Raw genomic sequence first — 24373 nt, 5'->3', positions numbered from 1 at the left:
AATGGGCAACGTCCCCCAGACTTCAAAAATCAAATCATTTTGATTTTTCGTGCACTATTTATCTTGTGAGGTGGTTTATATAAATGTTTGCGCTGTGAAGCTGCTGTAAAGCAACAAATTTTGTGACGTGTTCATGATGATAAATTCTGATTCTGGCCTCACCTTGGGCTTTTAATTCCAACTGTCTCCTTACCCCTGTATCCTCATCAATGTGACCTTCTTTTACCCCTCGCCTGGGTTTTCTAACCCCCTTCCTCTTCACCCAGATTAAGGACACGTTCTGAAGATGTGGAGAGCGTTCGGAGGAGGTTCACAAGGATGATTCCACGGGAATGAAAGGGTTATCATACAGGTGTGTTTGACAGCTCTTGGGCTGGACTCGTTCGAATTGAGCAAAGTGAGGGGGGGGGGGGGGAAATCTCATAGAAATATTTTGAATGTTGAAAGGCGTGGTCAGAGTCGATGCAGAAAGGTTGTTCCCCACGGTGGGAGAGTCCAGGACAAGAGGGCACAACTTCAGGATTGAAGGGCGTCCGCTTGGAATAGAGGAATTTCTTCAGCCAGAGGGCGGTAAGTTCTGTGGAATTTGTTGCCACGGCCAGTTGTGGATGCCGGGTCATTTGGGTGTATTTAAGTCAGAGATCGACAGGTTCTTGATGAGTCAGGGCATCAAAGGTAATGGGGAGAAGGCCGGGCAGGGGGGGGGGGGAGAGACTCAATGGGCTGAATGTCCTGTTTCTGCTCTGATGTCTGATGATTTCACCCACCTGGTGGAGCAGGGCCCCCACCTCGTGGAAGCGAGCCTCCACTGCAGGGCAGCAGTCAGGGAAGGAAGGATGGCTCGGAGACTGGCCCCAAGGTGATCGCAGCTGACACTTTTCCCTGTCAAAGCCGCCTGAGGTTCACCACACAAGGCGGATTAGAGTGAAGTCCTGATGCAACGAGGGAGAGTTAATCCGCAAATTAGGTCATCGTTTCTAAATCCTCCCACCCCCCCCCCCCCCCCATGCCAAATGCTGAAGTTTATCAAGTCTCTGTCTCTCGCTTTCCTGACCAAAGACTCACTTCGTGGTGGCTGGAAGGGGCCTGAGAAGAGAGAGAAAGAGAAAGGGAGATTCAAAGAGAAAGAGATATAAAGCGAGAGAGAAAGAGAGGGAAAGTGAGATAAAGAGGTGAAAAACTAAGTGATAGACAAAGAGAGACAGAGAGGCAGGGAGAGGAGGAGAGAGAGCGGAAAAAGAGACGGAGAGAGACAGGGAGGGAGAGAGGAAAGACAGAGGGAGAGAGTGACAAGGAGAGGGGAGGGAGAGACAGGGAGAAGGAGAGAGGGGGGGAGAGGGAGAGACAGGAAGAGAAAGAGAGATAGGGAGAGGGAGACAGAGACAGGCAGTGGGGGGAGAGAGAGAGAGAGGAACCTTGTGGACGAGTGCAGCTCCAGGATGTCGCGGGCTCAGATGGACCACTTGGTGCGGGAGGCCGAGCAGACGAAGGCCGAATGCCGGCAGCAGGCGGCCGAGCTGAAGCAGACAGTGGCGGCGCTGGAGGAGAAGCACGGGCAGCTGTTGCAGAGGTGCGAGCGGCTGGAGCAGGAGCTGGAGGAGGCGAAGAAGACGCTGGGCGAGCTGATGGACACCAAGACGGCGTTCGAGGCACGCGAACGGCAAGCCCGCAAGCTCAGCAGGCAGCTGTAGGGGGGAAGGCGCGGGCAGCTGGACCCGGCGGAAGCAGCTCCCCTTCCTGAGGCCGACCCTTCAGCCCATCTCCTCCGTGCTGACCGCGATGTTATCGCCGAATTCGGCCCGTTTCTCTCTCCCGAACCCCTCCAAAAGTCTTCTAAATTGTGCAACTGTCTCCCCCCCCCCCCCACACCCACTAACCCCTCCTCTCGGCGGGGCAAAAGCTGCCCGTTTAAGGCCGGGCCCTCTACCGTCGAACATGACCAGCAAAGAAGCAGACCCTTACGATCTCCGCCGGACTATTATTCTGACTCGTCCCACTGTCCTCGAAGCTGAGCAGCAGAGTCCAAGACCTAGGACTCAACGCACCATTGGATCACAGAACCATGGAACATTGCAGCAGAGAATCAGGCCCATTCGGCCCTTTTAATCTGCGCTGAACCATTTTTTCTGCCCAGTCCATACCCCTCCCATCCATGGGCTTGTCTAAATTCTTCTATGTTAAAATTGATTGAGCCGGCATTCACCACTTCAGCTCATTCTCCCTAAACTTTTTCCCTTTCACCTGTCCTCTGGTTTGTAGTAAAACCTCAACGGTGGGAAACATTTTTTAAAAAACCTGCAGAGTTTCTCCAACACTTCAACCACAGAGTCCGCAGATCTTTGTCTACTGCGACGCTCTGAGAATTCTCTTCGAGGGATGCCGACCCTGAGGTTCTCCTTTCCTCTCCAAAGGGAGTTCTGTGGGATTCTCTCTCACTGCTCCCTGCCTGTGATCCCTGATGCTCTAAGCTCCACAAGATTCTCGATGAAGGGCTCAGGCCCAAAATGTTGGTTATATACTGTCCGGCTGTATCTCCGTGAGGGAAAGTCTACTTGCATTTACTGTCTGTACCCCTCGTAATTTTGTTAACCTCCATCAAAATCTCTCCTCATTCTTCCAGACTCCAGGGAATGAAGTCCCAACCTGTTTTACATTTCCCTGTGACTCAGTTCCTGACTAGTTTTGGACTTTCCTACTGCTGGGAATGAACTGGGGACCAAACCTCTGGAAGGTCCCTCCCCACCCACGGTTCCAGGGAGGGGAGTCCCAGTTCCAGAATCACCCAGGCGAAGGGTTTCTGCCACTTTGCTGATCAGACGAGGAGCTCATTCTGCCAGGGAAGTGAAGGGTTCATTCCCACCCCCCGTTGCCTGCAGCCACCAAAACCCAACAGGTGCACAGCAACATCCCACAGGCGAATCGATGGGCAGAGGTGCAGGGATCAGTTCTGTTCGTCGGCAGTGGTGTGGTCTTCACACCCAACTGGGCTGCAGAATCTCTCCCAGCCCTGCCCTCCCCTCCTCACACTTTCCCTCCATACCACCTCTGTGCACGATGTTACCTGCGCCGAGGGACAGGATGGGAGGATTCCCCACCATCTCCGTTCCCCAGTTCCAGCGCATTACGAAGAAGCATTCTTGCCAGGGTGCGTCTCTGGGCAAGAATGGAATCTGCTTTCTGTACGAATGAGCATCTGTGTCAGTTCAATGTGGAATAAATTTGTTTGGCTTGAAGCTGCATTTTCATTTCAACAAACACCAGTGATCCATGGCCAGAGTCCTCTAGTTCATCCTCAAACCTGTTCCTCTGCCCCACCACCCGGACACCGACAAGGCCGATCCCACGAATTGCACCAGCAAACATCCGAGGGTGGTCAGGGCAAGGTCAAAGTCTCCCCTGGGGGGGGGGGGGGGGGTTGGAGAGAGAGGGGAGAGAGGAGGGGGGGGGGGGGAAGAGAGTGAAAGCCTGGCTGACCACAGGTTAGCAAGACAACTTGGAATTGTGGGTGGGCACCCACAGCCTACCGAGACAAGGCGCGACCCAGTTCATTTTGTGGAAACTTTAATTAACATCGAAAAGAAGCAAAGTTTGGAAAGCAGAAACCCACCCGCCCATTCCCTCCCCCAATAAAAGAACAAAAATAAAGTATCAAAAGTTGGAGTGGAAAAGATCATGGCTCATGCCTTATGACATTGGAAAAATACTTTGTTGCAGTAAACATGAAGGTGGGGGGGGGGGGGAAGAGAAATAACGTTTGAAATATACAGTACAATTCCGTTTGATAGTTAGTAAGATTCTGCGGAAAGTTTGCCTCATTAGTCTCGACTACTCTAACTAAAGTGTGGATATATATCTCTATAGATTAAAAAAATAGACCATCCCAGAGGACGAGAGGGCTCCAATCTCACTTCTAAATTTCACTTAAAACCTCTTGTGCAAATATTCTGTGCACTCGTTAAAACCATTTCAGTCACCAGTCAGCAAAAGATCCTGGTCTCTGCAGCATGGGGTGGGGGGCACCCCGGGAGCAAGAAGTGTGGGAGAGAGGAGGGAATACCCGGACAATCGGGTAGTGGGGCCCAGCTCTATCCTCCCGGGATGGGGTTCAGGGTCCCACCGATGGATGGTGCACTGAAGCTTCCTTCCCCCTACCCCCGGTGGTCTCCATCGAGCGGGCAAACCTCAGGAATGGTTGGAGGGTGACCTGTAGAGGCACGTTGGTGGTCAGCGGGGAGGGAAGGACCCTCCACCTGGGGAGAGCCGAGGGCCGTGCAGAGCTAATCGGGGCAGCCGCGTGAAGCCTCTCAGCCCTGCTGAACGCAAAGGTTCGTGTACATACAGGCACGCAGGTTAATAGGTGCGCAAACAGGCAGGCGATAGAGAAGAACAAGGGCGTCAACTGTCTGCTGGTGAGGCAGAGGAGGAACGGTGGGGAACCAGCTCAACCGGAGGGTAAGGGCCGAGCTGTGGGGGGGGGGGGGGGGTGTTGGTAGGTGGAGGAGCCACTTCTTCTGCAGAGAAGGTGGGCACCTACGGTTCCACCGTTCTGAGCACTGGTTCCAGAGGCAACCTGGTGCATAGGGCACAGGGAGGTCAGAGCGTACAAGGTGTGGAGGGAACGGATTGACCTGTGACTGATGGGGACAGTGGGTACTGTTGAGGGGAGCAAAGGAACTGACTGGCCTGTAACCGGTACGGGTCAGTGGGTATAGTTGAGGGGGGCAGAGCAACTGACCGGCCTGTGACCGGTGGAGGTCAGTGAGTATCAAGTGGGGGGAGGGGGGGGGGGCGGAAAGGAGGAACTGAAAGCCAGCAACAGCCGCCGCGAGTGGCCAGGCAAGTTCCTGTTGACTGGGCTGGGGTGGGAGGAAGCAGTCGCCCAGACAGGCCAGGGAACGGGAGCCACACTCTGGGCGTGATGTCCATCTGGGAGATTGCTCACTCCCGGATATCGAAAGGAAACCGGGGCCAGCCTGGATCTTGGCCCAGTGCCGCAGGGAGAGAGATCACCAGTCCGTACTGGGATGGATCAGACTTGGTCCCAGGCCTAAGAGGGTAGAGATACCGCAGGAGCGTCCAGTGATACCTCTCTCCTCTGCGCACGAGCCAAGACCTGCTCTATGGGTAGTTTTAGACATACAGGGTAACAGGCCCTTCCGGCCCATGGCGCCCAATTTGACCAACTCCCATCGAAACGTTTTGAAGGGTGGGAGGAAACCGGAGCCCCCGGGGAAACCCCACGCAGACACAGGGAGAAAGTACGAACTCCTTATGGACAGCGTGGATTTGAACCGAGTCGCTGGCGCTGTTACAGCGTGGCACTAACCACTACCTATGCTAACTGCACCGTCCTAGTTGACAAGCACCGAGTTCGAGCGCTGCTGGTGGGATTCGCTGGGAGTTCTTCCGAACGTGGCACACTCCTGTTTCGCATGCCCCAACCTGCCGGAAACGTCTCCTGTCCCAGCCGGGTGAATTAGGAGGGGGGAGGATTCGGATTTTGGTAAATCGACGCTTTTTCTTTCAGTGTGTCCAGGCAGAGGCGGCAGCTCCAGCTTCCTGCGAAGGGCAGAGGGTGAGGAAGTTAGTTGGGCGCTGGAACCTTCTCTCCATGGGGGAGACGGCCCTGTGCATCCCTCCGGTGTGGACTAGAGGAGAAACAGCTATGGCCCCAGGAGAGCGGACAACCTCCCCAGCTGGCAGAGGCGGGCACCAAGTCAACAATCTCTGCCCGACAGTCAACGGCCGGGCGTCTCCCTCTCGACCCTGCAGTGATGCATGGTCTAGCTGTGGGACATCGTCAGGTACAATCAGCCCCTGCACTGGAAACAAACAGCTTCACGATACAGCCCAGGGGGGAAGTCGAGAGTGAGAAGGACAGGGGTGGGGAAAGAGGGCAGAGAGAACGGTGGTAGAGCGAGAGGAACAGAGGGCAGATGGGAGGGAGGGAGGGAGGGAGAGAGAGAGAGAAAGAGAAAGGAGGCTGCAGGGAGAGCGAGAGGAAATAGAGAGGGCGGGTGAGTAGATCCAGAGAGGGAGAGGGAAGGTGAGGGAGTGAGCAAGGGGCAAGGAGAACAGGGTAGGTCAGGAGCCGAGGGGATCCAGAAGAGGGGACAGCAGGGGAAGGGAGGTCAGAGTCCGTGGTAGGGGGCAGGGGCAGGCAAAATGGGAAATCAGGAACTGCTTCAGCCACAGCAGGTGGGGCAATGTCCAGAGAGAAGGCAAGTGGAGGACACACAAGGACCAGCCATAACTGTGCAGGGACCAGGTGCTCCCCACCCTACCACACACCCTGTTCCTCCCTCCCAGCTAAGCTAGGACCATCTCCATCTCCAAGCATCACCCCAAGGGAGGAGAGGGGCGAGAGGGGAGGGGAAAAGGGGGGGAGGAGGGTGGGGGGGAGGTGAGGGAAGAGTAGACGGGGGAGGGGTTAGGGAGGGGAGGGGGTAGGAAGGAGAAGGGGGGCCTCACCTTCAGGGGGTTCAGACATGGGTGGGGTGAGGCAGTACATGTGGTATCCCACGGTCACAGTCATCACAGAACAGAAGCTGATCCTAGAAAATTCAGAAGGTTCGTGAGTAGGAATCATACTCCACCGGTCACTCCCACATCAATCCCTCCTCGTTGCTCTGCCCCTCCCCACAGCGGTCCATCCCCCATCACTCCACACCCCTCCCACTGCGCGATGCCATAGGGTTTGATTCATTTTGTGGAAGGTTGTGCCTCTGTTCTGAAGACAGGATAGAGTTCCGGGACAAGTCGCCCATCCCTGGCGTGTTGTTCCATTGCCCCCCCCCCCCCCCCCCAAGTCCTGGTCCTGTCCCATTCCCAGACTTACATCATTCTCAGAGTGCCACACAAGTTGCAGCACTTGCACTCGATGCACTGCCACCGGTAGGTTTTCACCGCAGCCATCATCACCGGTGTGAACTGGAGGCACGACGGGTGTCCTGCAGGGAGAAGCCACTGCTTTACCGTTCACCAACATTGACATACCGCAGCATCCCTGGACCAGCACAGGGTCTCCTCGGTTCTGTCCCCTACCTGCCTACCAGGGAGAACCAATTTGGTCGCCCTGCTGTAGGAATGATGTCGTTCAGCAGAAGAGAGTCATCGACTGGGTTTTTACAAGGACTGGAAGGGTAGGTGTCAACATACAGAGCCCTGGTCTCGCTATCCCACACCGGCACTCACCAGGAATCACCGTACACAGTCCTGTTCTCCCTATCCCACACCAGGAATCACCATACATAGTCCCGGTCTCTCATCCCACACTAGGAAACACCGTACACGGTTCTGGTCTCCCTATCCCACACTGGGAGTCACTGTACACAGTCCTGGTCTCCCAATCACACTCCGGAAGTCACTGTACACAGTCCAAGTCTCCATGCTCCAAGGTTTAAGGATGGTTGGTGTGGCTGAATAGCAAATCAGTGGCAGAAATTTGAATCTAGCCCTCCAGCACGATAACGGGCCCTCCAGCCCGTAATCCCGGGCCGCCCAATAACTCAATATTGACCCCAAACCCTGATACGTTTTGAACGGAGGAGGAAACTGGAGTTCCCAGAGGAAACCTATGCAGACACGGGGGAAATTGAACAAACTCGTCTGATTTGAACACCAGTCGCCGGCGCTAAAACAGCATCGTGCAAACCGCAATGCCAACCGCGCCACCCCTTCTTCCGGGTAAGCATCCCTCAAAGAAATTTCGCAGTAGACAGAAGTAAAACGGGAAGGTCTGCAGGCTCCGCGATTTAAATAAAGACACAAAGCTGGAGGATTTCTGCAGTGTTTTCCAGAGTTTCTCCAGCACTGTGTTTTTACAGAGAAGGGCAGGAACCACCTTGTCCACTGGCTGAGATTAATGACAGAGAACTGTGCACAGACAGAAGACTCTGACCGACTGGTGGAATCACTTACAGCAGGACCTCTTGCTTGGTGGCAATGCACCTTGTTCATGGTGGGGGGGGGGGGGGGGAGCGCTCTGGTTTCCTCCCACCCTTCAAAACATACTGGGGGGGGGGGGGTTGTAGGTTAAAGGTGTAATTGGGCAGCCCGGGCCCTTGGGACGGAAGGGCCCGTAACCGTGCTGTATGTCTACAGTTAAATTTAATGAGGTGGTAAAGGAAACCCTCCAGAATTCAAGATTAAAAAACAAGAGGAAAATAAATATTTAAATAAAATATTAAATCAAGAGGTTAAAAAAAATGACAAGTTTAAAATTGTAAATGTTCTCTGAAGTAATATAAACTTTTGGTGAAGATGGGAGCAAATATTCAGCCAGTGAGAGCCTTAGTTGTGGCCGAATTTATTGCCCTGAGCGTGTCACGGAATTCGTTGTTTTGTGGCAGCATCACAGGGCAAACGTTTCTATAAACCACCTTACAAAATAGATTTAAAAAAATAGTGCAAGAAAAAGTCAAAGTGAGGCAGTATCTGTGGTTCATCGTTCAATCAGGAATCTGGTGGCGGAGGGGGAAGAAGTTGTGTTTGAATAAAATGGCGTCGCCCAGGATGAAGAGCAGGTTGATTCTGCTCACAGTTGGGGTGACGCTCTTAAAGAGTCTCCTTATCCCTGCTCAGTAAGAGTCACTCCGGGGAGGAAGGGGTTAATTATCTATAATGTTATTGTTCGTTTTTTGAGCAGCTCCGTGGAGGGGAAGGAACCTGCAGATGCAGCGACAGTTAAATGTTTTCAAAGAATGTGACTGAAAATAAAGTAAAATGTTTTACGGTTTATGTATTCATACAAGTGAAGCTTGTTCATGTAAGGACAGTATTTTTTATCTTTTATACTGTTTATTCTGAATCCAAGTATATTAAGAACTGTAAAAGTAGGTCTCAAGAAACCAGAAAATAAACTTATCTGGCATCGACCAATCCCCAGAGAGGCTGGATACTAGGGATTTTACTATACTTACTTCCCCGCATGGTCTTGCTCTTCACAGCCTGACACGCTATGGATATGCAGCATCGTAATTGCTATGACCTCACCCCAGAAGCGCAAAATCATGGAGGACCCCTTCCTCCCTGCACACATCTTTCAGCTGCTCCCGTAGGGGGAAGAGATCCAGGAGGATCAGAGCCAGCACCATCAGCTTCTTCCCACTGGCAGGGAGAACACTGAACGACCAAAGGAGCCACTCACACTGACCCTCTGAGACGTTTGTATTTACTCAATATTTTTTTAATGTTTGTACAGTAAAACCCCTGGTATCCGGGATCAAACAACAGAAGGCCCCAAGCAACCAGCAAATAAAAATAAATAGGTGAAAAATATGTAAATTTAGTTTGTCAATCACGCAACCACACAAACTCAAGCAACCGGAAAATGCACTTATCCGGCATCTACCAATCCCCACAGGTGCTGGATACCAGGGGCTTTACTGCATTTGTAATAAGGCTATGGTCCTGACATTTGTTCTGAAAGGCACAGAAATTTGGGGGATGGGGGGGAGGTGGGAGTGTGGGGGGGGGGGGAGGGGGGATGGGGAATGGAGAATAAAGCCCAGTGTGAAGCAGGGGTGGTGGGGGCTGGGGAGGAGCCGGAGGGCTTCCGAGCCAGGAAGAAGAGTACCTGAGCGGCCACAGTCCGAGCACGACACCAGCTCTTCCGACTGCCCCGTCTTCTTGTTCAACCTCGAGTCACCCAGGCAGAAGTCGCAGTAGTTGTTGGGGAGGGCCAGTCCATCCGGACCTTTCTTGGCTGCAAATTGGAAGCAGGGGATATGAGGTCCAGCTGAGGTCGATTCAGCCGGTCGCCATCTCCGCCGCACTTGGCATGAAGGATGAGTGATTACCCTGGGGCTGGAGAGAGGAGTGCCGGACGTACATCCCCCATCAGTGCCAATCCCATTCAACAGAGGAGCAGATGTAGGCTATTCAGCCCATCAAGTCTGCACCACCCCACCGCCCGGGCTTAATGAATAATCTTCGATGCCCTGGCTAATCGAGAACCTATCAATCCCTGCCTTATCAATCCCTACCTTATTACACCCAATGACCCTTCCTCTACCACCGCCTGTGGCAATAAAATTCCACAAATTCACCGCCCTCCGGTTGAAGAAATTCCTCCACGTCTCTGTTCTCAGCGGACGCCCTTCAATCCTGAAGTTGTGCCCTCGTCCTAGACTCTCCTGCCACGGGAAACAACTTTTCAACATCTTCTCTGCCATGCCTTTCAATGAGATCCCCCGCATTCTCCTAAATGCCAACGAGTCCAGGCCAAGAGCTGTCAAACGCTCCCTCTCGTTCCCGGAATCATCGTGAACCGCCCAGCATCATGGCTCAGCACTCCCTCCCTCCATCTTTGGCCAGCTTCCTTGTTGGTTCAACCCTTCGTCTCTCGGGCAACCCCTCGGTCCTCAGCCCTTCGCTCTCCTCAGCCCCCTCTGCATCCCCCAGTCCCTCCCCACCCTCCTGTTCGCACCTGCCTCCTGCTGCCTTCTCACAGTCTTTCCGCACACCGTGCCCTGCCCCAACCTCCAAGGCTCGCTCTCGTCCAGCACCCGCCACCCTTAGCCAGCCTGATCTGGGCAGAGCTCGCGAGGTGACTCCAAAACTCCCCCTGAGATGGCCCGGCAGGCCAGGAGGGAGGGCTAATTCACCCTCGACAAGGAACAAGCAAATAAAAAATGCAGCTCCCACTACTTCTTGCTGCCAGTGCCATGGTCAAAAGATTGGTTTCACCCCTGTGTTCTCGTGGGGTTAGGTTGGAAGTGGGAAAGTTTTTAGGGAGTGGGAAAGTTTTTAGGGAGTGGGGAGGGCCTAGTGTTGTGAGGATCTTAGTTGGTGAAGTGCATGGGTGCCAGAGAGTTTGCAAGGACAGAAAGAGAGAGGGATAGAGAGAGAGAAAAGAGAGAGATAAAGAGAGGTTGGGAGGGGGCAAGAGAGGTGGAAGGGGTAGAAGGGGAAAGGGGATCAGGGATGTGGAAGGGGGCGGGGAGAGCCTGTGACATCCGCAGGGATCCAGTTGCTCTGGGAGTGAGGGTAGGGGGCTGAGGAGTGCAGGGCGGGGAACAAGAGGCTGGATGTCCCTCCCCGATGATGGGAGACATGCACCCTTGATAAAGGAGCAGTTCTGCCCTCCCTCCCCTTCCACTCAGGGCTGGACTCCATTCCCTGCAGGCGAGGGTCCCCGCGGTTCTCCGCGCCAGTGTGACCGGACCGCTCCCTCCTCTCCTCCCACCCCCATCCCCACATCCCCGACACACAGCAAGGCAGTAAGAGAGGTTGGCTCCAGACCTGCTTTCAATTTTCTCAAGTCGCCAGGAGGTCGACCTGCTGTAACGAAGAGAAGTGGAGAAGTGAGCAAAGGTCAGCCCCCCCACCCCCAACCTCCAGGGCCGACATCCCCTCTGACCCACAGCCCCCCGCAATCATTCCCCTGCCCCAGCCTCGCACACCCAGCTAGCACAACCCCTCTGGAGTGGAGGGGTGGGGGTGGGATTCCAACCGCTCCTTCACGCCCGCCAGCGACTGCGGGCCGCTCAAACACGGCAACAAATGCAGCCGCCTTCCAGACGCTTGGGGGCTCCCACCCACCGGAACCAGCCAGCCTGGGGTAGAAGGTCAGGACTGCGGGATCCTGCTGTGTGGGTTTATAACTAGGGGACCACCCTGCGCCACCGGGAGACAATTGTGAAAGGGGCCTGGAGAAATTTCCCTTCACCTGAAACCTGGGCTCCCTCTCACCGACCCTCTCAACAAGGGCGGCAGGAAGGCGGAGGGCACTGGTTTGTCGGCAGAGAGCTGGGAGGAAATGCAGAGCAACCATCACCTGTGGCTGTTAAAAGCACTAGAGGCCACTCTGCCCCTTAATCCTGCCCCACCAATCACCATGACCAATCTGCGCTGGCTTCACCTGCTCTGCACCAGTTCCCAATCACCATCTACTGCTTTTCCAATCCCTGTTAACTAATGACCCGGCCCCCTGGGGCAGGGAGCTCCTGAGGGTCACCTCCTTCCGAGAGGGGACATTTCTACACCCCACCCAGGTGAGCAACCAGTTGCTTGTGATGTAACTACATCCCCTCATTCGTGACACGTCATCTGTGTGCTCTCCCCCCCCTCCCCAACAAACCAGCAATATCTGTTTGAATAAGGTCACTGCTTATTTTTCTACGGCACGGTTGGCGTAATGGTTATAGGGCAACGCCTTTACAGATCGGGACAGGGGTTTGAATCTGCACTGTCTGTAAGGAGTTTTACATCCTTCGTGTGTCTGCGTGCGTTTCCTCCTACCATTTGAAACACACCAGGGGTGTTGGTTTATGGGGTGGCACGGACTCATGGGTGAAATGGCCTGTTACCGCGCTGTATGCAATTTAAATTTAAACAGTCCGGCCTCTTGGGACAGGCCAATCCTCTCCTCCTCCCCAAAGTGTCCAGCTTCTCGTGATGGGACAATCCTCTCCCCTCCCCAAAGTGTCCAGCCTCACGGGATGGGACAACCCTCTCCTCTTCCCCAAGTGTCCAGCCTCTTGTGATGGGTCAACCCTCTCTCCCTTCCCAAAACTGTCCAGCCTGTGTGGAATGAGACAACCCTCCTGTCCCAGGAATGGGGCCAGTGAATCTTCTTTGGACGATCTCCAACGCAACCCTATCCCATAGGTAAGGGGAGCTAGGCTGGGCACAGTACTCCTGGCGAAGCCCCAACACTCTGTACAACTAGTACAAAACCTCCCCATTCTTACACTCCAACCCCTTTGCAATAGAGTGCTGTTTGCCTTCTGGACCCCCCTCCCCCCCCATTCCCATGATGTTTCTCTGTCCCATACACTAGAACACCAAGATCCCTCTGAACTTCACTCACTCCCAGTCTCCCTCCATTTGGACCCCAACCCACCAGTTGATTCCTCTTACCCAGAGTACCTCTACACGATGCTCTGCCTGTGTTAGAGTATCGCTCCGAGTATCTGCATCACACTTCACTACACTGAAGCAGAAACAGGCCATTCAGCCCATCAAGTCTGCCCCGCCATTCAAGCATTTGCTGATCCATTCTTCCACTTGGCCCCTTCTCCCCATAACCTGGCTAATCTCTACCTCAAACACATCCAATGATCCGGCCTCCAAAACCACCTGTGGCAGCAAGTTCCTCTGGCTGAAGAAATGTCTCCGCGACTCTGTTCTAAGCAGACGCCCTTCAATCCTGAAGTTGTGCCTTCTTGTCCTGAACCAGTGGTTCTCCACCTTTTTCCTTCCACTCTTGTACCACCTGAAGTAATCCCTTACCAATCTTGGAGCACCTACGGCATAGGATGCCATAGGTGCTCTGTGGTTTGTAGAGGATTATTTAAGGGGTACGCAAGTGGGGGGCGGGGGGGAAGGTTGAGAACTACTGTCCAGGACTCTCCCACCATCTTTCTGCATCTTCCCTGTCCAATACCCCCCCCACCCCCCCAGCTTCTTTCTCCCTTCCACTTTAGTCTTGATAAACGGTCCTGACTCAATCCGCTGGGCTGACCATTTGTAATGGAGAGGCAGTGTCCACCACCAGGTGGCGGTGCTGAGCTCCTGTCCAGAAGACGCACGACCTGCCGGTCAAGGTCATAGACTCACCCCGAGCTTTCAAGGTGACCCTTGCGATTGGCCTACCTAAACCACCAGGTGTTGCAGTCCGGGCAGCCCGGCCAGACACCCATGACCTTCACCCTATTGGCCTAGGTGAATCACCTTGGCTGACCCCTGTTCTTTGCTTTGAGCCATTGGCCACAACAACCATTGGGGCCCAGCCTGACCCTTACGATTGGCGCCCCAGCTTTGCCCCATGAACTATCAAGGACCGTGTGCCCCTTTGTTCTGCCTCTTTGAACTCCTTGTGACATGTAAGTAGCACTTTTCACACTGGGTTGGGGTGAGTCTCGAGGCAAGGTAGCTAGAGCCATGTTCGTACCGGTCGAGGGGTGGGGGCACGTAACATCACCTTGATCTGATTGTGGAATGTTTATGCTCTTGTAACTTCACCAGTTTCTGTCGGTTCCCCCCTCGTCATCCGAACATGTATATCTACCCCCTGCGTATTGTGTGTGTGTAGAATTTTACTTGACATATCGGCCCTGTTGTCCCAATTCCGTCCCTGAAATAAACATGTGTTTTGTACCTGCACTTCGGTCTGGTTCTTAATCTGTGGGACCCACACGAACCCGAACAACACCATTTCTCCCCACGAATGCTGCCTGCCTCCAAGACCCGAGCTTCTGTGGCTCTGGTGTAAATGCTGCACGCATACAAATCGAGATGCTTAGAGCAAACCCTAGGCTTGCTCTTAGATACATTTAAACAAGTAATCGTGGCGCGGGTTCATGTAGTGGTCAGCTCAACACTGTTGCAGCGTCAGCGACCCGGGTTCAAATCTGCCACTGTCTGCAAGGAGTTTGCATGCTCTCCCCGTGCTCCAGTTTCCTTCCAAAAATGTACGGGCTTGTGGGTCAATTGGACGGCAAAAATTAAAATTAAATTTTACAGATTTATTTTAAAAATTTAGACATACAGCACGGTAACAGGTCCTTCCGACCCACGCCGTCCAATTAAACTACAACCCCTCATACAGACAGTGCCGATTCGAACCCGTGTCGCTGGCATGGCGTTAACTGTGCTGCCCACATTTTCTGCCCCGGCTGGCATAACGGTTAGCGCAACACCTTTGCAGCGCCAGCAATCGGGTCCAAACAGGGTTCAAAACTTGTGCTGCCTGTTAGGAGTTTGCACGTTCAACCTGCGCCTGCATGGGGGAGGTGGGGGGGCAGCTCTGGTTACCCCCCACCCTTCAAAAACGTACCGGGTGTAGGTTAATGGTATGTAAATTGGGTGACATGGACCCAAATTGGCCTGTTACAGTGCTGTATGTCTAAATTTAAAATCTGTCAATTTTCCCCTTGCCCTCCTGCAATCTTCCTTGTTTCCCCTCAATAATATTACACATCTGTCCTCGAGCCTTCCCCACATCCATTTTAAAGGCTTGCCTGCAACTACCACCGGCGGTCAAGCGGATGGAACCAACTCCCGCAGAGCCCACACCAGAAAGGGCCGCAGCCACGTGCACTTACATTCCTCTCTCCGCTGCGACATGGGTATCTGTGGCTCTAGGTCCTTGTCGTCGTCCCCTTCCTCGTCGGCCAGGTGGGAGTGGGCATAGTGATAGCTGAGTCCTGGACGGTTCTTGTAACGTTTTCCGCAGACTGTTACAGAGTGGGGGGGGTGGGGGGGGAGGGGAATAAAGGGATGGGGAGGGGTAGGATGGAGGTTAGGAGGGAGACACACAGGAGAAGTCAAGAAACTGACTGCGTACCCACGTCGAGAGGTTTTTGTGCACAAGGAATTGGCGTCGAGAGCAGGTCTGCCAAGCTCCTGGGCCACACGTTGCGACAAAGCAGAGGTTACGATTTCACCTGTGCACTGCCTGCTTGAGCGAGGGGGGTGGGGGTTTGTCAAAATAAATCTAGGGCTGTATTTACTGTTGGTCTCTCTTGCCTCCCCCACCCCCTCCACAAACGACGTTATCTACAGGGAGTGTTGTCATGGAGGACCCCTTCCACCCCGCACAGGGCATCTTTCAGCTGCTCCCGTCGGGGAAGAGATCCAGGAGGATCAGAGCCAGCACCACCAGGCCAAGGAACAGCTTCTTCCCGCAGGCAGCGAGAATGCTGAACGACCAAAGGAACTGCTCGCACTGGCCATCAGAGACTCTCGTATTCATGGGCTGAAATTTATTTATTTATTTCTGGGACTGCTTGACAGGATAGGCTGGGACCTTTTGCCCTAGAACATCAGAGGCTGAGGGCTGACATTCATCAGCGCTAATGGAGTGAGAATGACAACCTGAGTCTCAACGTGGACAAGACGAAGGAGACGATCATGGACTTCAAGAGGACCAGGGACGTCCACCCTCCAGTACACATCAGTAACTGGGTAGTCCTTGCATTTCACTCAACAAGTGACCTACCATGGATACTAATCTCCTCACTTGTCAGGAAGGCGCAACAGCGACTGCCCCCTGAGAAGACTGAGTTGGGCCCCCTGAGTCAAGTGAGGCCACCGACCACCATCACAGGAGCTCTATCGAGAGCAGCCAGCTGCATCACAGTGGGGTGCAGAGAAATGGATCAGAGGTCAATCCACAGGACCATAAGGGTGGCAGAGAGGATCACTGGGATCTTCTCCCCCCCCCCTCATCTTTGTGATCTAGCCAGATTGTACAAAATCAAGGAGGACCCCTCCCACCCCATCTTCCAATTGCTCCCGTCGGGGAAGAGATGCAGGATGATCAGAGCCAGCACCACCAGGCTGGGGAACAGCTTCATCCCACGGGCAGTGAACTGCTCACACTTACCATCTGAGGATCTAACATTCACTACACACCTTTTTTAGTATGTACAGCAAAACCCCTGGTATCCAGAATTCAAGCAACCGGCAAAAATAAAAAAAATTTGAGGAAAATACATTTTAAATTTAAAATAATTACAGGTGAGAATAATAGATAAAAAATACACGGTTAAAATGGTGAAAACAAATGTTCTCTGAGCTATCGCATAAACCTGTGGTGAAGATGGGAGCAAATATCCAGCCAGCGGGGGCCTTGATCAGGCTCTGCTCGTAGCAGCTGTTTGGATAAAGTCATGTGAAACAGTGACGGCGTCACCCAGGATGAAGAGCGGGTCGATGCTGCTCGCCGTTGGGGCAACTCTCTTAAAGTATCTCCTTATCCCTGCTCGGTCGCAGTGGGGGGTGCGGGTTAATTATCTATTGTTGGTCTTTCAGGCAGCTCCATGGAGGGGGAGGAACCTGCAGAAGCAGTGACGGTTAAAAGAACGTGACTGAAAATAAAATAAGGTTTATATATTCACGCAAGTGAAGTTTGTTCAGTGTAAGGTCAGTATTTATTTATTTTTTTAAACTATTTATACTGAATGCAGGTGTATTAGTTAGGCATCATAAGTCACAAGCAACCGGAAAATACACTTATCTGGCATCCACCAATCCCGATAGGTGCCGAATAGCAGGGTTTTTTTTTTAAACTGTATGATAAATTCAAGCCTTTGTTGAGGCTAGTAGTCTGGCGCTGTTGCTAGTGTCAGCACGTTTGTTTTAATTAGCAATTGGTGAAGAATTGCAGGTTAAACCATGCGCAATTCTGCCTTTCCCCCCAGCACATCCCCATGGCCAAGCCAACACAGCAATTTCCCGAGTTGTCCATCCCCATGAAACGCATGCAATTCCACCCACGCACAGGTTCAGGCAAATTTTTTAAAAAAAACTGTACATATTGAGAGCAGAGTCAAAACAAGACCACAATGTCATTCCTCAGTGGATAAGCACTGGTGGGTGCACTGTACATGCTGCTGCTAACATGCAGTTCGCCGCCGGGCTCGGGAGATTAAGCGGCAGCTTTCCTACTGTGGAACGTGGCTGACTCTGCTCCACCAATGTGACAGGCCAGTCCTTGTGCGCGTCAAAGGGCTACTTGTCTGCAGAGACCAGTCCTGGTCAACTGGGTGGCGTCAGTGAGGCAGGAACTTGGCTGAACACGACCTGCTGGAAGAACTCAGCTGGTTGAGCTGCGCCTCCCCCCTCCCCGGGGAGAATGGTGGTTGATTCTTGCCGAAACTCCTTGGTCGAGATGAGGAGTGAGCTTAAACCATTCCCTTTTCTCCCCGCCCCTCCCCCCCACTCCCCCCCGCCTCCCCTCCGTGAAGCACGGAAGTCTGCAGATGCTGTGACTGCAGTAAAAACATGCTGGAGGAGCTTGGCTGGTCTCGCAGTGTCCACAGAAGGCAAAGATTTATTACCGACGTTTCAGGCCTGAGTCCATAATCAAGCCCTTCTTACACCCTGAAGGAGGACTCAGGCCTGAAACATTGGGTATTCAGTAAAACCCCCAGTATCCAGAACCGGCAACTGGCAAAATAAACCCCAAAAAACTGAGGAGATAAATGTTTTAAAGAATTAAAATAAATAAAAGTTTAAAATTGTAAATGTACGCCAGAGCAACGCACCACCCCTTGGTAAAGAGGGGAGCTAACGGTCAGCCTGCGGAGTGTCCCGGCCACATCCTGCTCGCAGCAGTTGTTCTAATAAAGTTGTGCTTAAAGAAAATGACGGCACCCAGGCCAGGTGATGCAACTCGGGTGACTCTCCTTATCCTGCCTGGTAAGTCTTTACTTTTATGTGCATAAAGTACTGTAAACATAGGGGGAGGGGAGGGCGGGAGGGTTATTTATGACAGCGGCATGGTTTGCGTAGTGGGTAGCGCAATGCTGTTACAGCGCCAGCAACCAAGGGTTTGACTTTAAATTTTGTAAGTTATGGAAATTACCCGATTAAAGTGAACTTTACATAATTAAGGTCTGCCTTTCAAATTATTGTCAAATTATTTTACATTTTACACTGTCTTTTAAACCGTTTATTCTTAATGCAGCTGTATTAGTCAGGCATTGCTCGAGGGCACCTCAGGCAACCAAAAAATTAGTGATCCCCAGAGGTGCTGGATACAGGAGATCTTACACCTTATATGTTGTTGTGTAGGACGACCCCGGAACTTTAAAATTTCACCTTAAAAATCGAGGTCGTCCTACACAAAGGGTCTAAAATTCCTACCTTGCAACATTGCTCTGATACAATCTCCCAAAGGCCCCGTGAGTTAATTGCGAAGTCTCAGCGCTCCCCCGAGGGGGTCCATCTGCCCAGCCCCACTGCCATCGGCTCCGTACAGGCTTCAAACGGACTGCTACAGGAGCCGACAGTGGCTTATTTTAAAATATCCAGATGAAATTTAAACCTTTCAAAGATCATTTATGATTAAAAATTTTGCAGTTTGGCTTTTAACAGCAACGTTGGTCGGGGGGAGGGCTCGTCTTATACAAAGTGTACAGGCAGTCCTCGGGTTTTAAACAACTGACTTACGGACAACTTGTACTTATGAACTGAGTATGCAAGGCTTCAGCAGTTTGCAAGCTCGAGGAAGGAGAACGTCACCTGCCTTTTTAAATCGGATCGTAGTTATTTACCCTTGTAACCATGCCTCCAAAGTGCAAATCCGATCCGAAAAGCTCTGAATCTTGATGCCTAATTCGAGAAATTTGACTAAATGATACTTGGAGGAGGGGACAAAAATGTGGTGTAGCCAAGTTTACGGATGACACCAAATTGAGTGGAAGAGCAAATTGTAATGAGGATGTGGAGAGTCTGCAGAGGGATATAGTTAAGCTGGATGAGTGGGCAAAGGTCTGGCAGATGGAGTACAAAGTTAGTAAGTGTGAGGTTATCCACTTTGGCAAGAAAAATAAAAGAGCTGAATATTACTTAAAGGGTGAAAAACTACAGCATGCTGTTGTGCAGAGGGACTTGGGAGTGCTTGTGCATGAATCGCAAAAAGTTAGGTTGCAGGTGCAGCAGGTTATTAAGAAGGCAAATGGAATGTTGGCCTTCATCGCTAGAGGAATTGAATTCAGGAGTAGGGAGGTAATGTTGCAATTGTATAAGGTACTGGTGAGACCGCACCTGGAGAACTGTGTCCAGTTCTGGTCTCCATATTTGAGGAAGGATATACTGGCTTTGGAGGCGGTCCAGAGGAGGTTTACTAGGTTGATCCCTGGGATGAAGGGGTTGACTTATGATGAATGATTAAATCGTCTAGGATTGTATTCGCTCGAGTTCAGAAGAATGAGAGGAGATCTTATAGAAACATATAGGATTATGAAGGGTATGGATAGGATAGATGTAGGAAGGCTTTTTGAGCACACCGGGGAAACTAAAATGAGAGGACACAGTCTCAAGATTCAGGGGAGCAGATTTAGGACAGAAATGAGGAAAAATAGTTTTTCCCAAAGAGTAGTGAATGTTTGGAATTCTCTAACCAGGGAAGTGGTTGAGGCTGCCTCATTAAGCATATTTAAAATTCGGTTAGATAAATTTTTACATGATAGAGGAATTAGGGAATATGGGGAGAAGGCAGGTAGGTGGAGTTAGGTCATAAATTAGATCAGCTATGATCGTATTGAGTGGCGGAGCAGGCTCGATGGGCCATTTTTGGCCTACTCCTGTTCCTACTTCCTATGTTCCTAAATAAGAACCGTATGGATCTCGTTCACAACCCAGGACTACCTGTGTTGCTCAAAACCAACCTTCTAGGTGGAAACTCGGGTCGTCCTATACAGAGGTACCTTTGCCTCCTATTGACGCTGCAAGACCTGCTGAGTTCCTCCAGCATTTCTGTATTTTTACCACCATTATTTTTCTCCCACAGACTCTGCGGCAGCCTCTCAGTTCCTCCGGCAGATTGATCTTTTGCCCTGCGTTGCCATTCCCCCTGCGTGTCCAGGAATTCTCAGCGTTTTCCCCCTTCCTGGACACCCAACCTTCCTGGAAGTTCAGGGCCGCTGACCGCTGTGCTCCCGTGGTGATGTTCCCCACCCTCCCCCACCCCCCCAGTGGGCCAAGGCAGCAGCGCCACTGCACCGGGACCCCTCACGAGGCTCAGCCCCACTTCCCCGCCGCGGAGCCGCACGTCAGACGAGACAGGAACAAAGAGGGTCACAGACAGAAGCAAGAAACACAGGCCGAGACAGAACGGGGAGAAGCTCCAGAATACCTCGGTCAGAAGGTTTGGAGTTATGCTTTTGTTTGCATCTATCTGCAACAGAAGATAAAGAGAGTGAAAAGACCTTAAAGAACACGGGCAAATTATTTTCTGTTTTCTAAAGAAGTAAGTGGGGGTCAACATAAATTAGCGCTTGGAAAGAAAAGCAGAGACGGGGAGGAAATAGGGGGGGGGGGGGCTGGAATAGTAGGACATGCAGAGATCATGCTAGCTAATTCGCTGTAACAATAACTCATTAGCCCGAAATTTGATGGGGATAAGGGAGAACAGCTCTAAACCCTACACATTTCAACTGGGCAGCACAGTTAGTGCAACATTATTGCCGAGTCAGCAACCAGGGTTTAAATCCAACACTGCCCGTAAGGAATTGGTACCTTCCTCTCCCCCCACCCCCCGTACCTGCGTCAGCTTCTTATTACCAATCAAAAACACACCGGGGGTTGTAGGTAAATCGGGCTGCATTGGCTCGTAGGCCGGAAAGGCCTGTATCCGCACTGTATATCTAAATTCAAATAACATGGAGATCGGGTGCAGCCAAGTTCTTGTAAGCCACGAACAAAGATTCTGTAAAATGGATCGTTTAGAACTCTCTCTCCCCCCACCCCGAGACAGCAAGAGAGCAGGGTTAAAAAGAATAGTACAGGTATGCGCTGCATAACGTCCACGATACGTTCTATGAAATTGGGCTTTATGTGATGTGGACATTGTGTGAACATCAAATTATATCCTTTGCAAAGCTATATGGGATACTATAGTGTATCTGTAAACATTTTATTTGTAAGTAGGAGTCAGTGTGGGGACCGACACAGGGCTGTGTAGAGAGAGTGGGGCAATGAAATCACTGTGGGAACTGACATGGGGCCGTGGGGAGAGAGAGCAGGGCAGTGCGATCACTGTGGGGACTGATACAGGTATGTCGGGAGAGATCAGTGGGATCAGTGTGGGGACCGACACAGGGCTGTGGGGAGAGAGCGGGGCAGTGCGATCAATGTGGGGACTGATACGGGGCTGTGAGGAGAGAGTGGGGCAGTGCGATCAATGTGGGGACTGATACGGGGCTGTGAGGAGAGAGTGGGGCAGTGGGATCAATGTGGGGACTGATACGGGGCTGTGAGGAGAGTGGGGGAGTAGGATCAATGTGGGGACCGACACAGGGCTGTGGAGAGAGAGAGCGGGGCAGTGGGATCAGTGTGTGGACTGATACGGGGCTGTGGGGAGAGAGTGGGGCAGTGGGATCAATGTGGGGACCGACACGGGGCTGTGGAGAGAGAGCGGGGCAGTGGGATCAGTGTGGGGACTGATACGGGGCTGTGGGGAGAGAGTGGGGCAGTGAGATCAGTGTGGGGACTGATACAGGGCCGTGGGGAGATTGCAGGGCAGTCAGATGAGTGTGGGGACTGACAAGGGGCCATGGGGAGAGAGCGGGGCAGTGGGATCAGTGTGGGGACCAACACGAGGGCTGTGGGGAGAGTATGGGGGCAGTGCGATCAGTGTGGGGACTGATACAGGGATGCGGGGAGAGAGCAGGGCAATGGGAACGGTGTAGGGACTGACATGGGGCCGTGGGGAGAGAGCAGGCCAGTGGGATCAGTTTGGGTATATAGTAGCTAGCGATCAGTTTTTCTTAAGTGCTGGGGACTTGCTTGTGGTGTCGGAATCATTATGAGACCACGGATGTATATGTGGTCGGACGTTGCCCGAACAGACTTTAAGCGGAGCATACCTGTAAATCAGATAGGATGACATGGAGGGGCAGACTTGATGGGCTGAATGGTCTAATGACATCATTCAAAAGACTTCTCTGATGGACAAGGACAGAAAGTACTTCGAAGGACATGGACCAAAGGCTGCAAATGGGACATGCTCAGAATGCCAACTTGGACAGCATGGAGATGGGTCGAAGGGTCTGTTCACTGTGTGTTAAAGAGCAGCTGGTACAATTTTGCTGGCCTGGTTGTGGGGGCAACAAAACCATGCGGATGCTGTTAAACCCAACCACAAGGATTGGGGAAAACACACATGCCATTAACCTGCCTTCTCTTGGGAAGAGGGAGAAGAGACAGTGAGGGTAGGGGGTATAGAGAAAGGGGAGGGAGAGAGAGAGAGAGAGAAAGGGGAGAGAGAGAAGGGGGAGAGAGAAGGGGAGAGAGAGAAAGGGGGGAGAGAGAAAGGGGGGAGAGAGAAAGGGGGAGAGAGAGAAAGGGGGAGAGAGAGAAAGGGGGAGAGAGAGAAAGGGGGGAGAGAGAGAAAGGGGGGAGAGAGAGAAAGGGGGGAGAGAGAGAGGGGGGAGAGAGAGAGGGGGGAAGAGAGAGAGAGGGGAAGAGAGAGAGAGGGGGAGAGAGAGAAGGGGGAGAGAGAGAAAGGGAGAAAGGGGGAGAGAGAGAAAGGGGAGAGAGAGAAAGGGGGAGAGAGAGAAAGGGGGAGAGAGAGAAAGGGGGAGAGAGAGAAAGGGGGAGAGAGAGAAAGGGGGAGAGAGAGAAAGGGGGAGAGAGAGAGAAAGGGGGAGAGAGAGAAAGGGGGAGAGAGAGAAAGGGGGAGAGAGAGAAAGGGGGAGAGAGAGAAAGGGGGAGAGAGAGAAAGGGGGGGAGAGAGAGAGAAAGGGGGAGAGAGAGAAAGGGGAGAGAAAGTAAGGGGAGAGAGAAATAGAATGAACGAATGAATAGAGCATTTATTCTGAATTGTAATAGGGAAATAACCTGTTTTAAGCAGAGGAAGACAGACACTGAATTAGAGGCAGATGAAGAGAGGCAGGGCACGCCAGTCAGAGCACTTACTGTCACAGGCATAAGGCTTCTCACGGTCCTCGATAGCAGCAGCGTCCATGGCTTTCTTCCTCGCACTCCGGCCCACCTTTCCCTGCCAAGACAGCAAGACAAACACCTCAGCTTTTTTTTTCTTCCTCCCTCCCTCCCGCCTGTTAGCCTGTGCTCCTCCCCCTTCCTCTCCTCCACCCCTTGCCTGCCCCTCCCTCTCGTCCTCTTCCCCCTTCCTCCCCTGCAAATGTTTGCATTCAAGCTGATTTGCTGAGGCTGCAAGGCCCCGCGTTTGCTGTCATTAGCGGCTGTGCCTGATGAAACTTCTGACCTCATCACCCCCCCCACCCCACCTCTGTGATCTCCTGCAGTCCATCAATCATCTGACCTCTCTGCACGGAACAGTTCCAACCTTCTTCATCTCGCCCACTTCCCTTGCTCTCTGATTGGCCTGCCTGGCAGAGAATGCCTTCCCCATGCCTCTCTGAGATTTGCCACAATAGCACCAATCTCCCCCTACACCCCCCGCCCCCAACCCCACTGCACCTTCCCCTGCAACCACAGGAAGTACCACAATTGCCGCCACAACACCACCCCAAACAGTCCTTTCAAGTTAAGCAACACTTCTCTTGAGTATCCGCAAGAGTGATCTACTTCATCCTGTGCTCCCGCGGTGGCCGACCCAAATCGGACACAGGCCGGAAGGTCGTTTCGCTGAGCACTTTGGCTCTGTCCACATCAGTGACGGGGATCGCCCAGTGGCTGACCACTTCAATCCTGCACCCCTCTCCCACACTGACACATCTGTCCGTGGCCTCATGGACTATCCCACCCGTAAATTGGAGGAGTAAACCTTGATTTTTCCATCCGGGCCCTCTTCAACCGGACGGCATTAACATCGACTTCTCCGGTTTCTGCCGGCCCGCTCCCCGTTCCCCCGTCTCCTCTCCTCCAGCTCTCCACCCCTTCCTTCTCTGTTCACTGAGCCGTTTACCACCCTCCCCCTGCTTGCTATGCCCGC

At 52.5% G+C, this 24373-nt stretch overlaps 1 protein-coding gene across 1 annotated transcript in view; it reads right to left on the bottom strand.

The window, feature by feature from the left end:
- Positions 1-3573: 3573 nt before the first annotated feature.
- LOC138740892 (zinc finger protein ubi-d4-like) overlaps positions 3574-24373 on the bottom strand; it is a 35379-nt gene continuing 14579 nt past the window's right edge. Inside the window, 10 exon segments of the mRNA XM_069894174.1 lie at positions 3574-5559; positions 6472-6520; positions 6522-6554; positions 6839-6849; positions 6852-6950; positions 9578-9706; positions 11245-11283; positions 15051-15182; positions 20591-20632; positions 23374-23455. Of these exon segments, the coding sequence (XP_069750275.1) occupies positions 5477-5559; positions 6472-6520; positions 6522-6554; positions 6839-6849; positions 6852-6950; positions 9578-9706; positions 11245-11283; positions 15051-15182; positions 20591-20632; positions 23374-23455 (699 nt within the window). The 3' untranslated portion in view covers positions 3574-5476.

Source organism: Narcine bancroftii, chromosome 8, assembly GCF_036971445.1.
Source record: "Narcine bancroftii isolate sNarBan1 chromosome 8, sNarBan1.hap1, whole genome shotgun sequence".
Classification (NCBI taxonomy): Eukaryota; Metazoa; Chordata; class Chondrichthyes; order Torpediniformes; family Narcinidae; genus Narcine; species Narcine bancroftii.
This window is presented reverse-complemented; position numbering and strand designations above follow the sequence as displayed.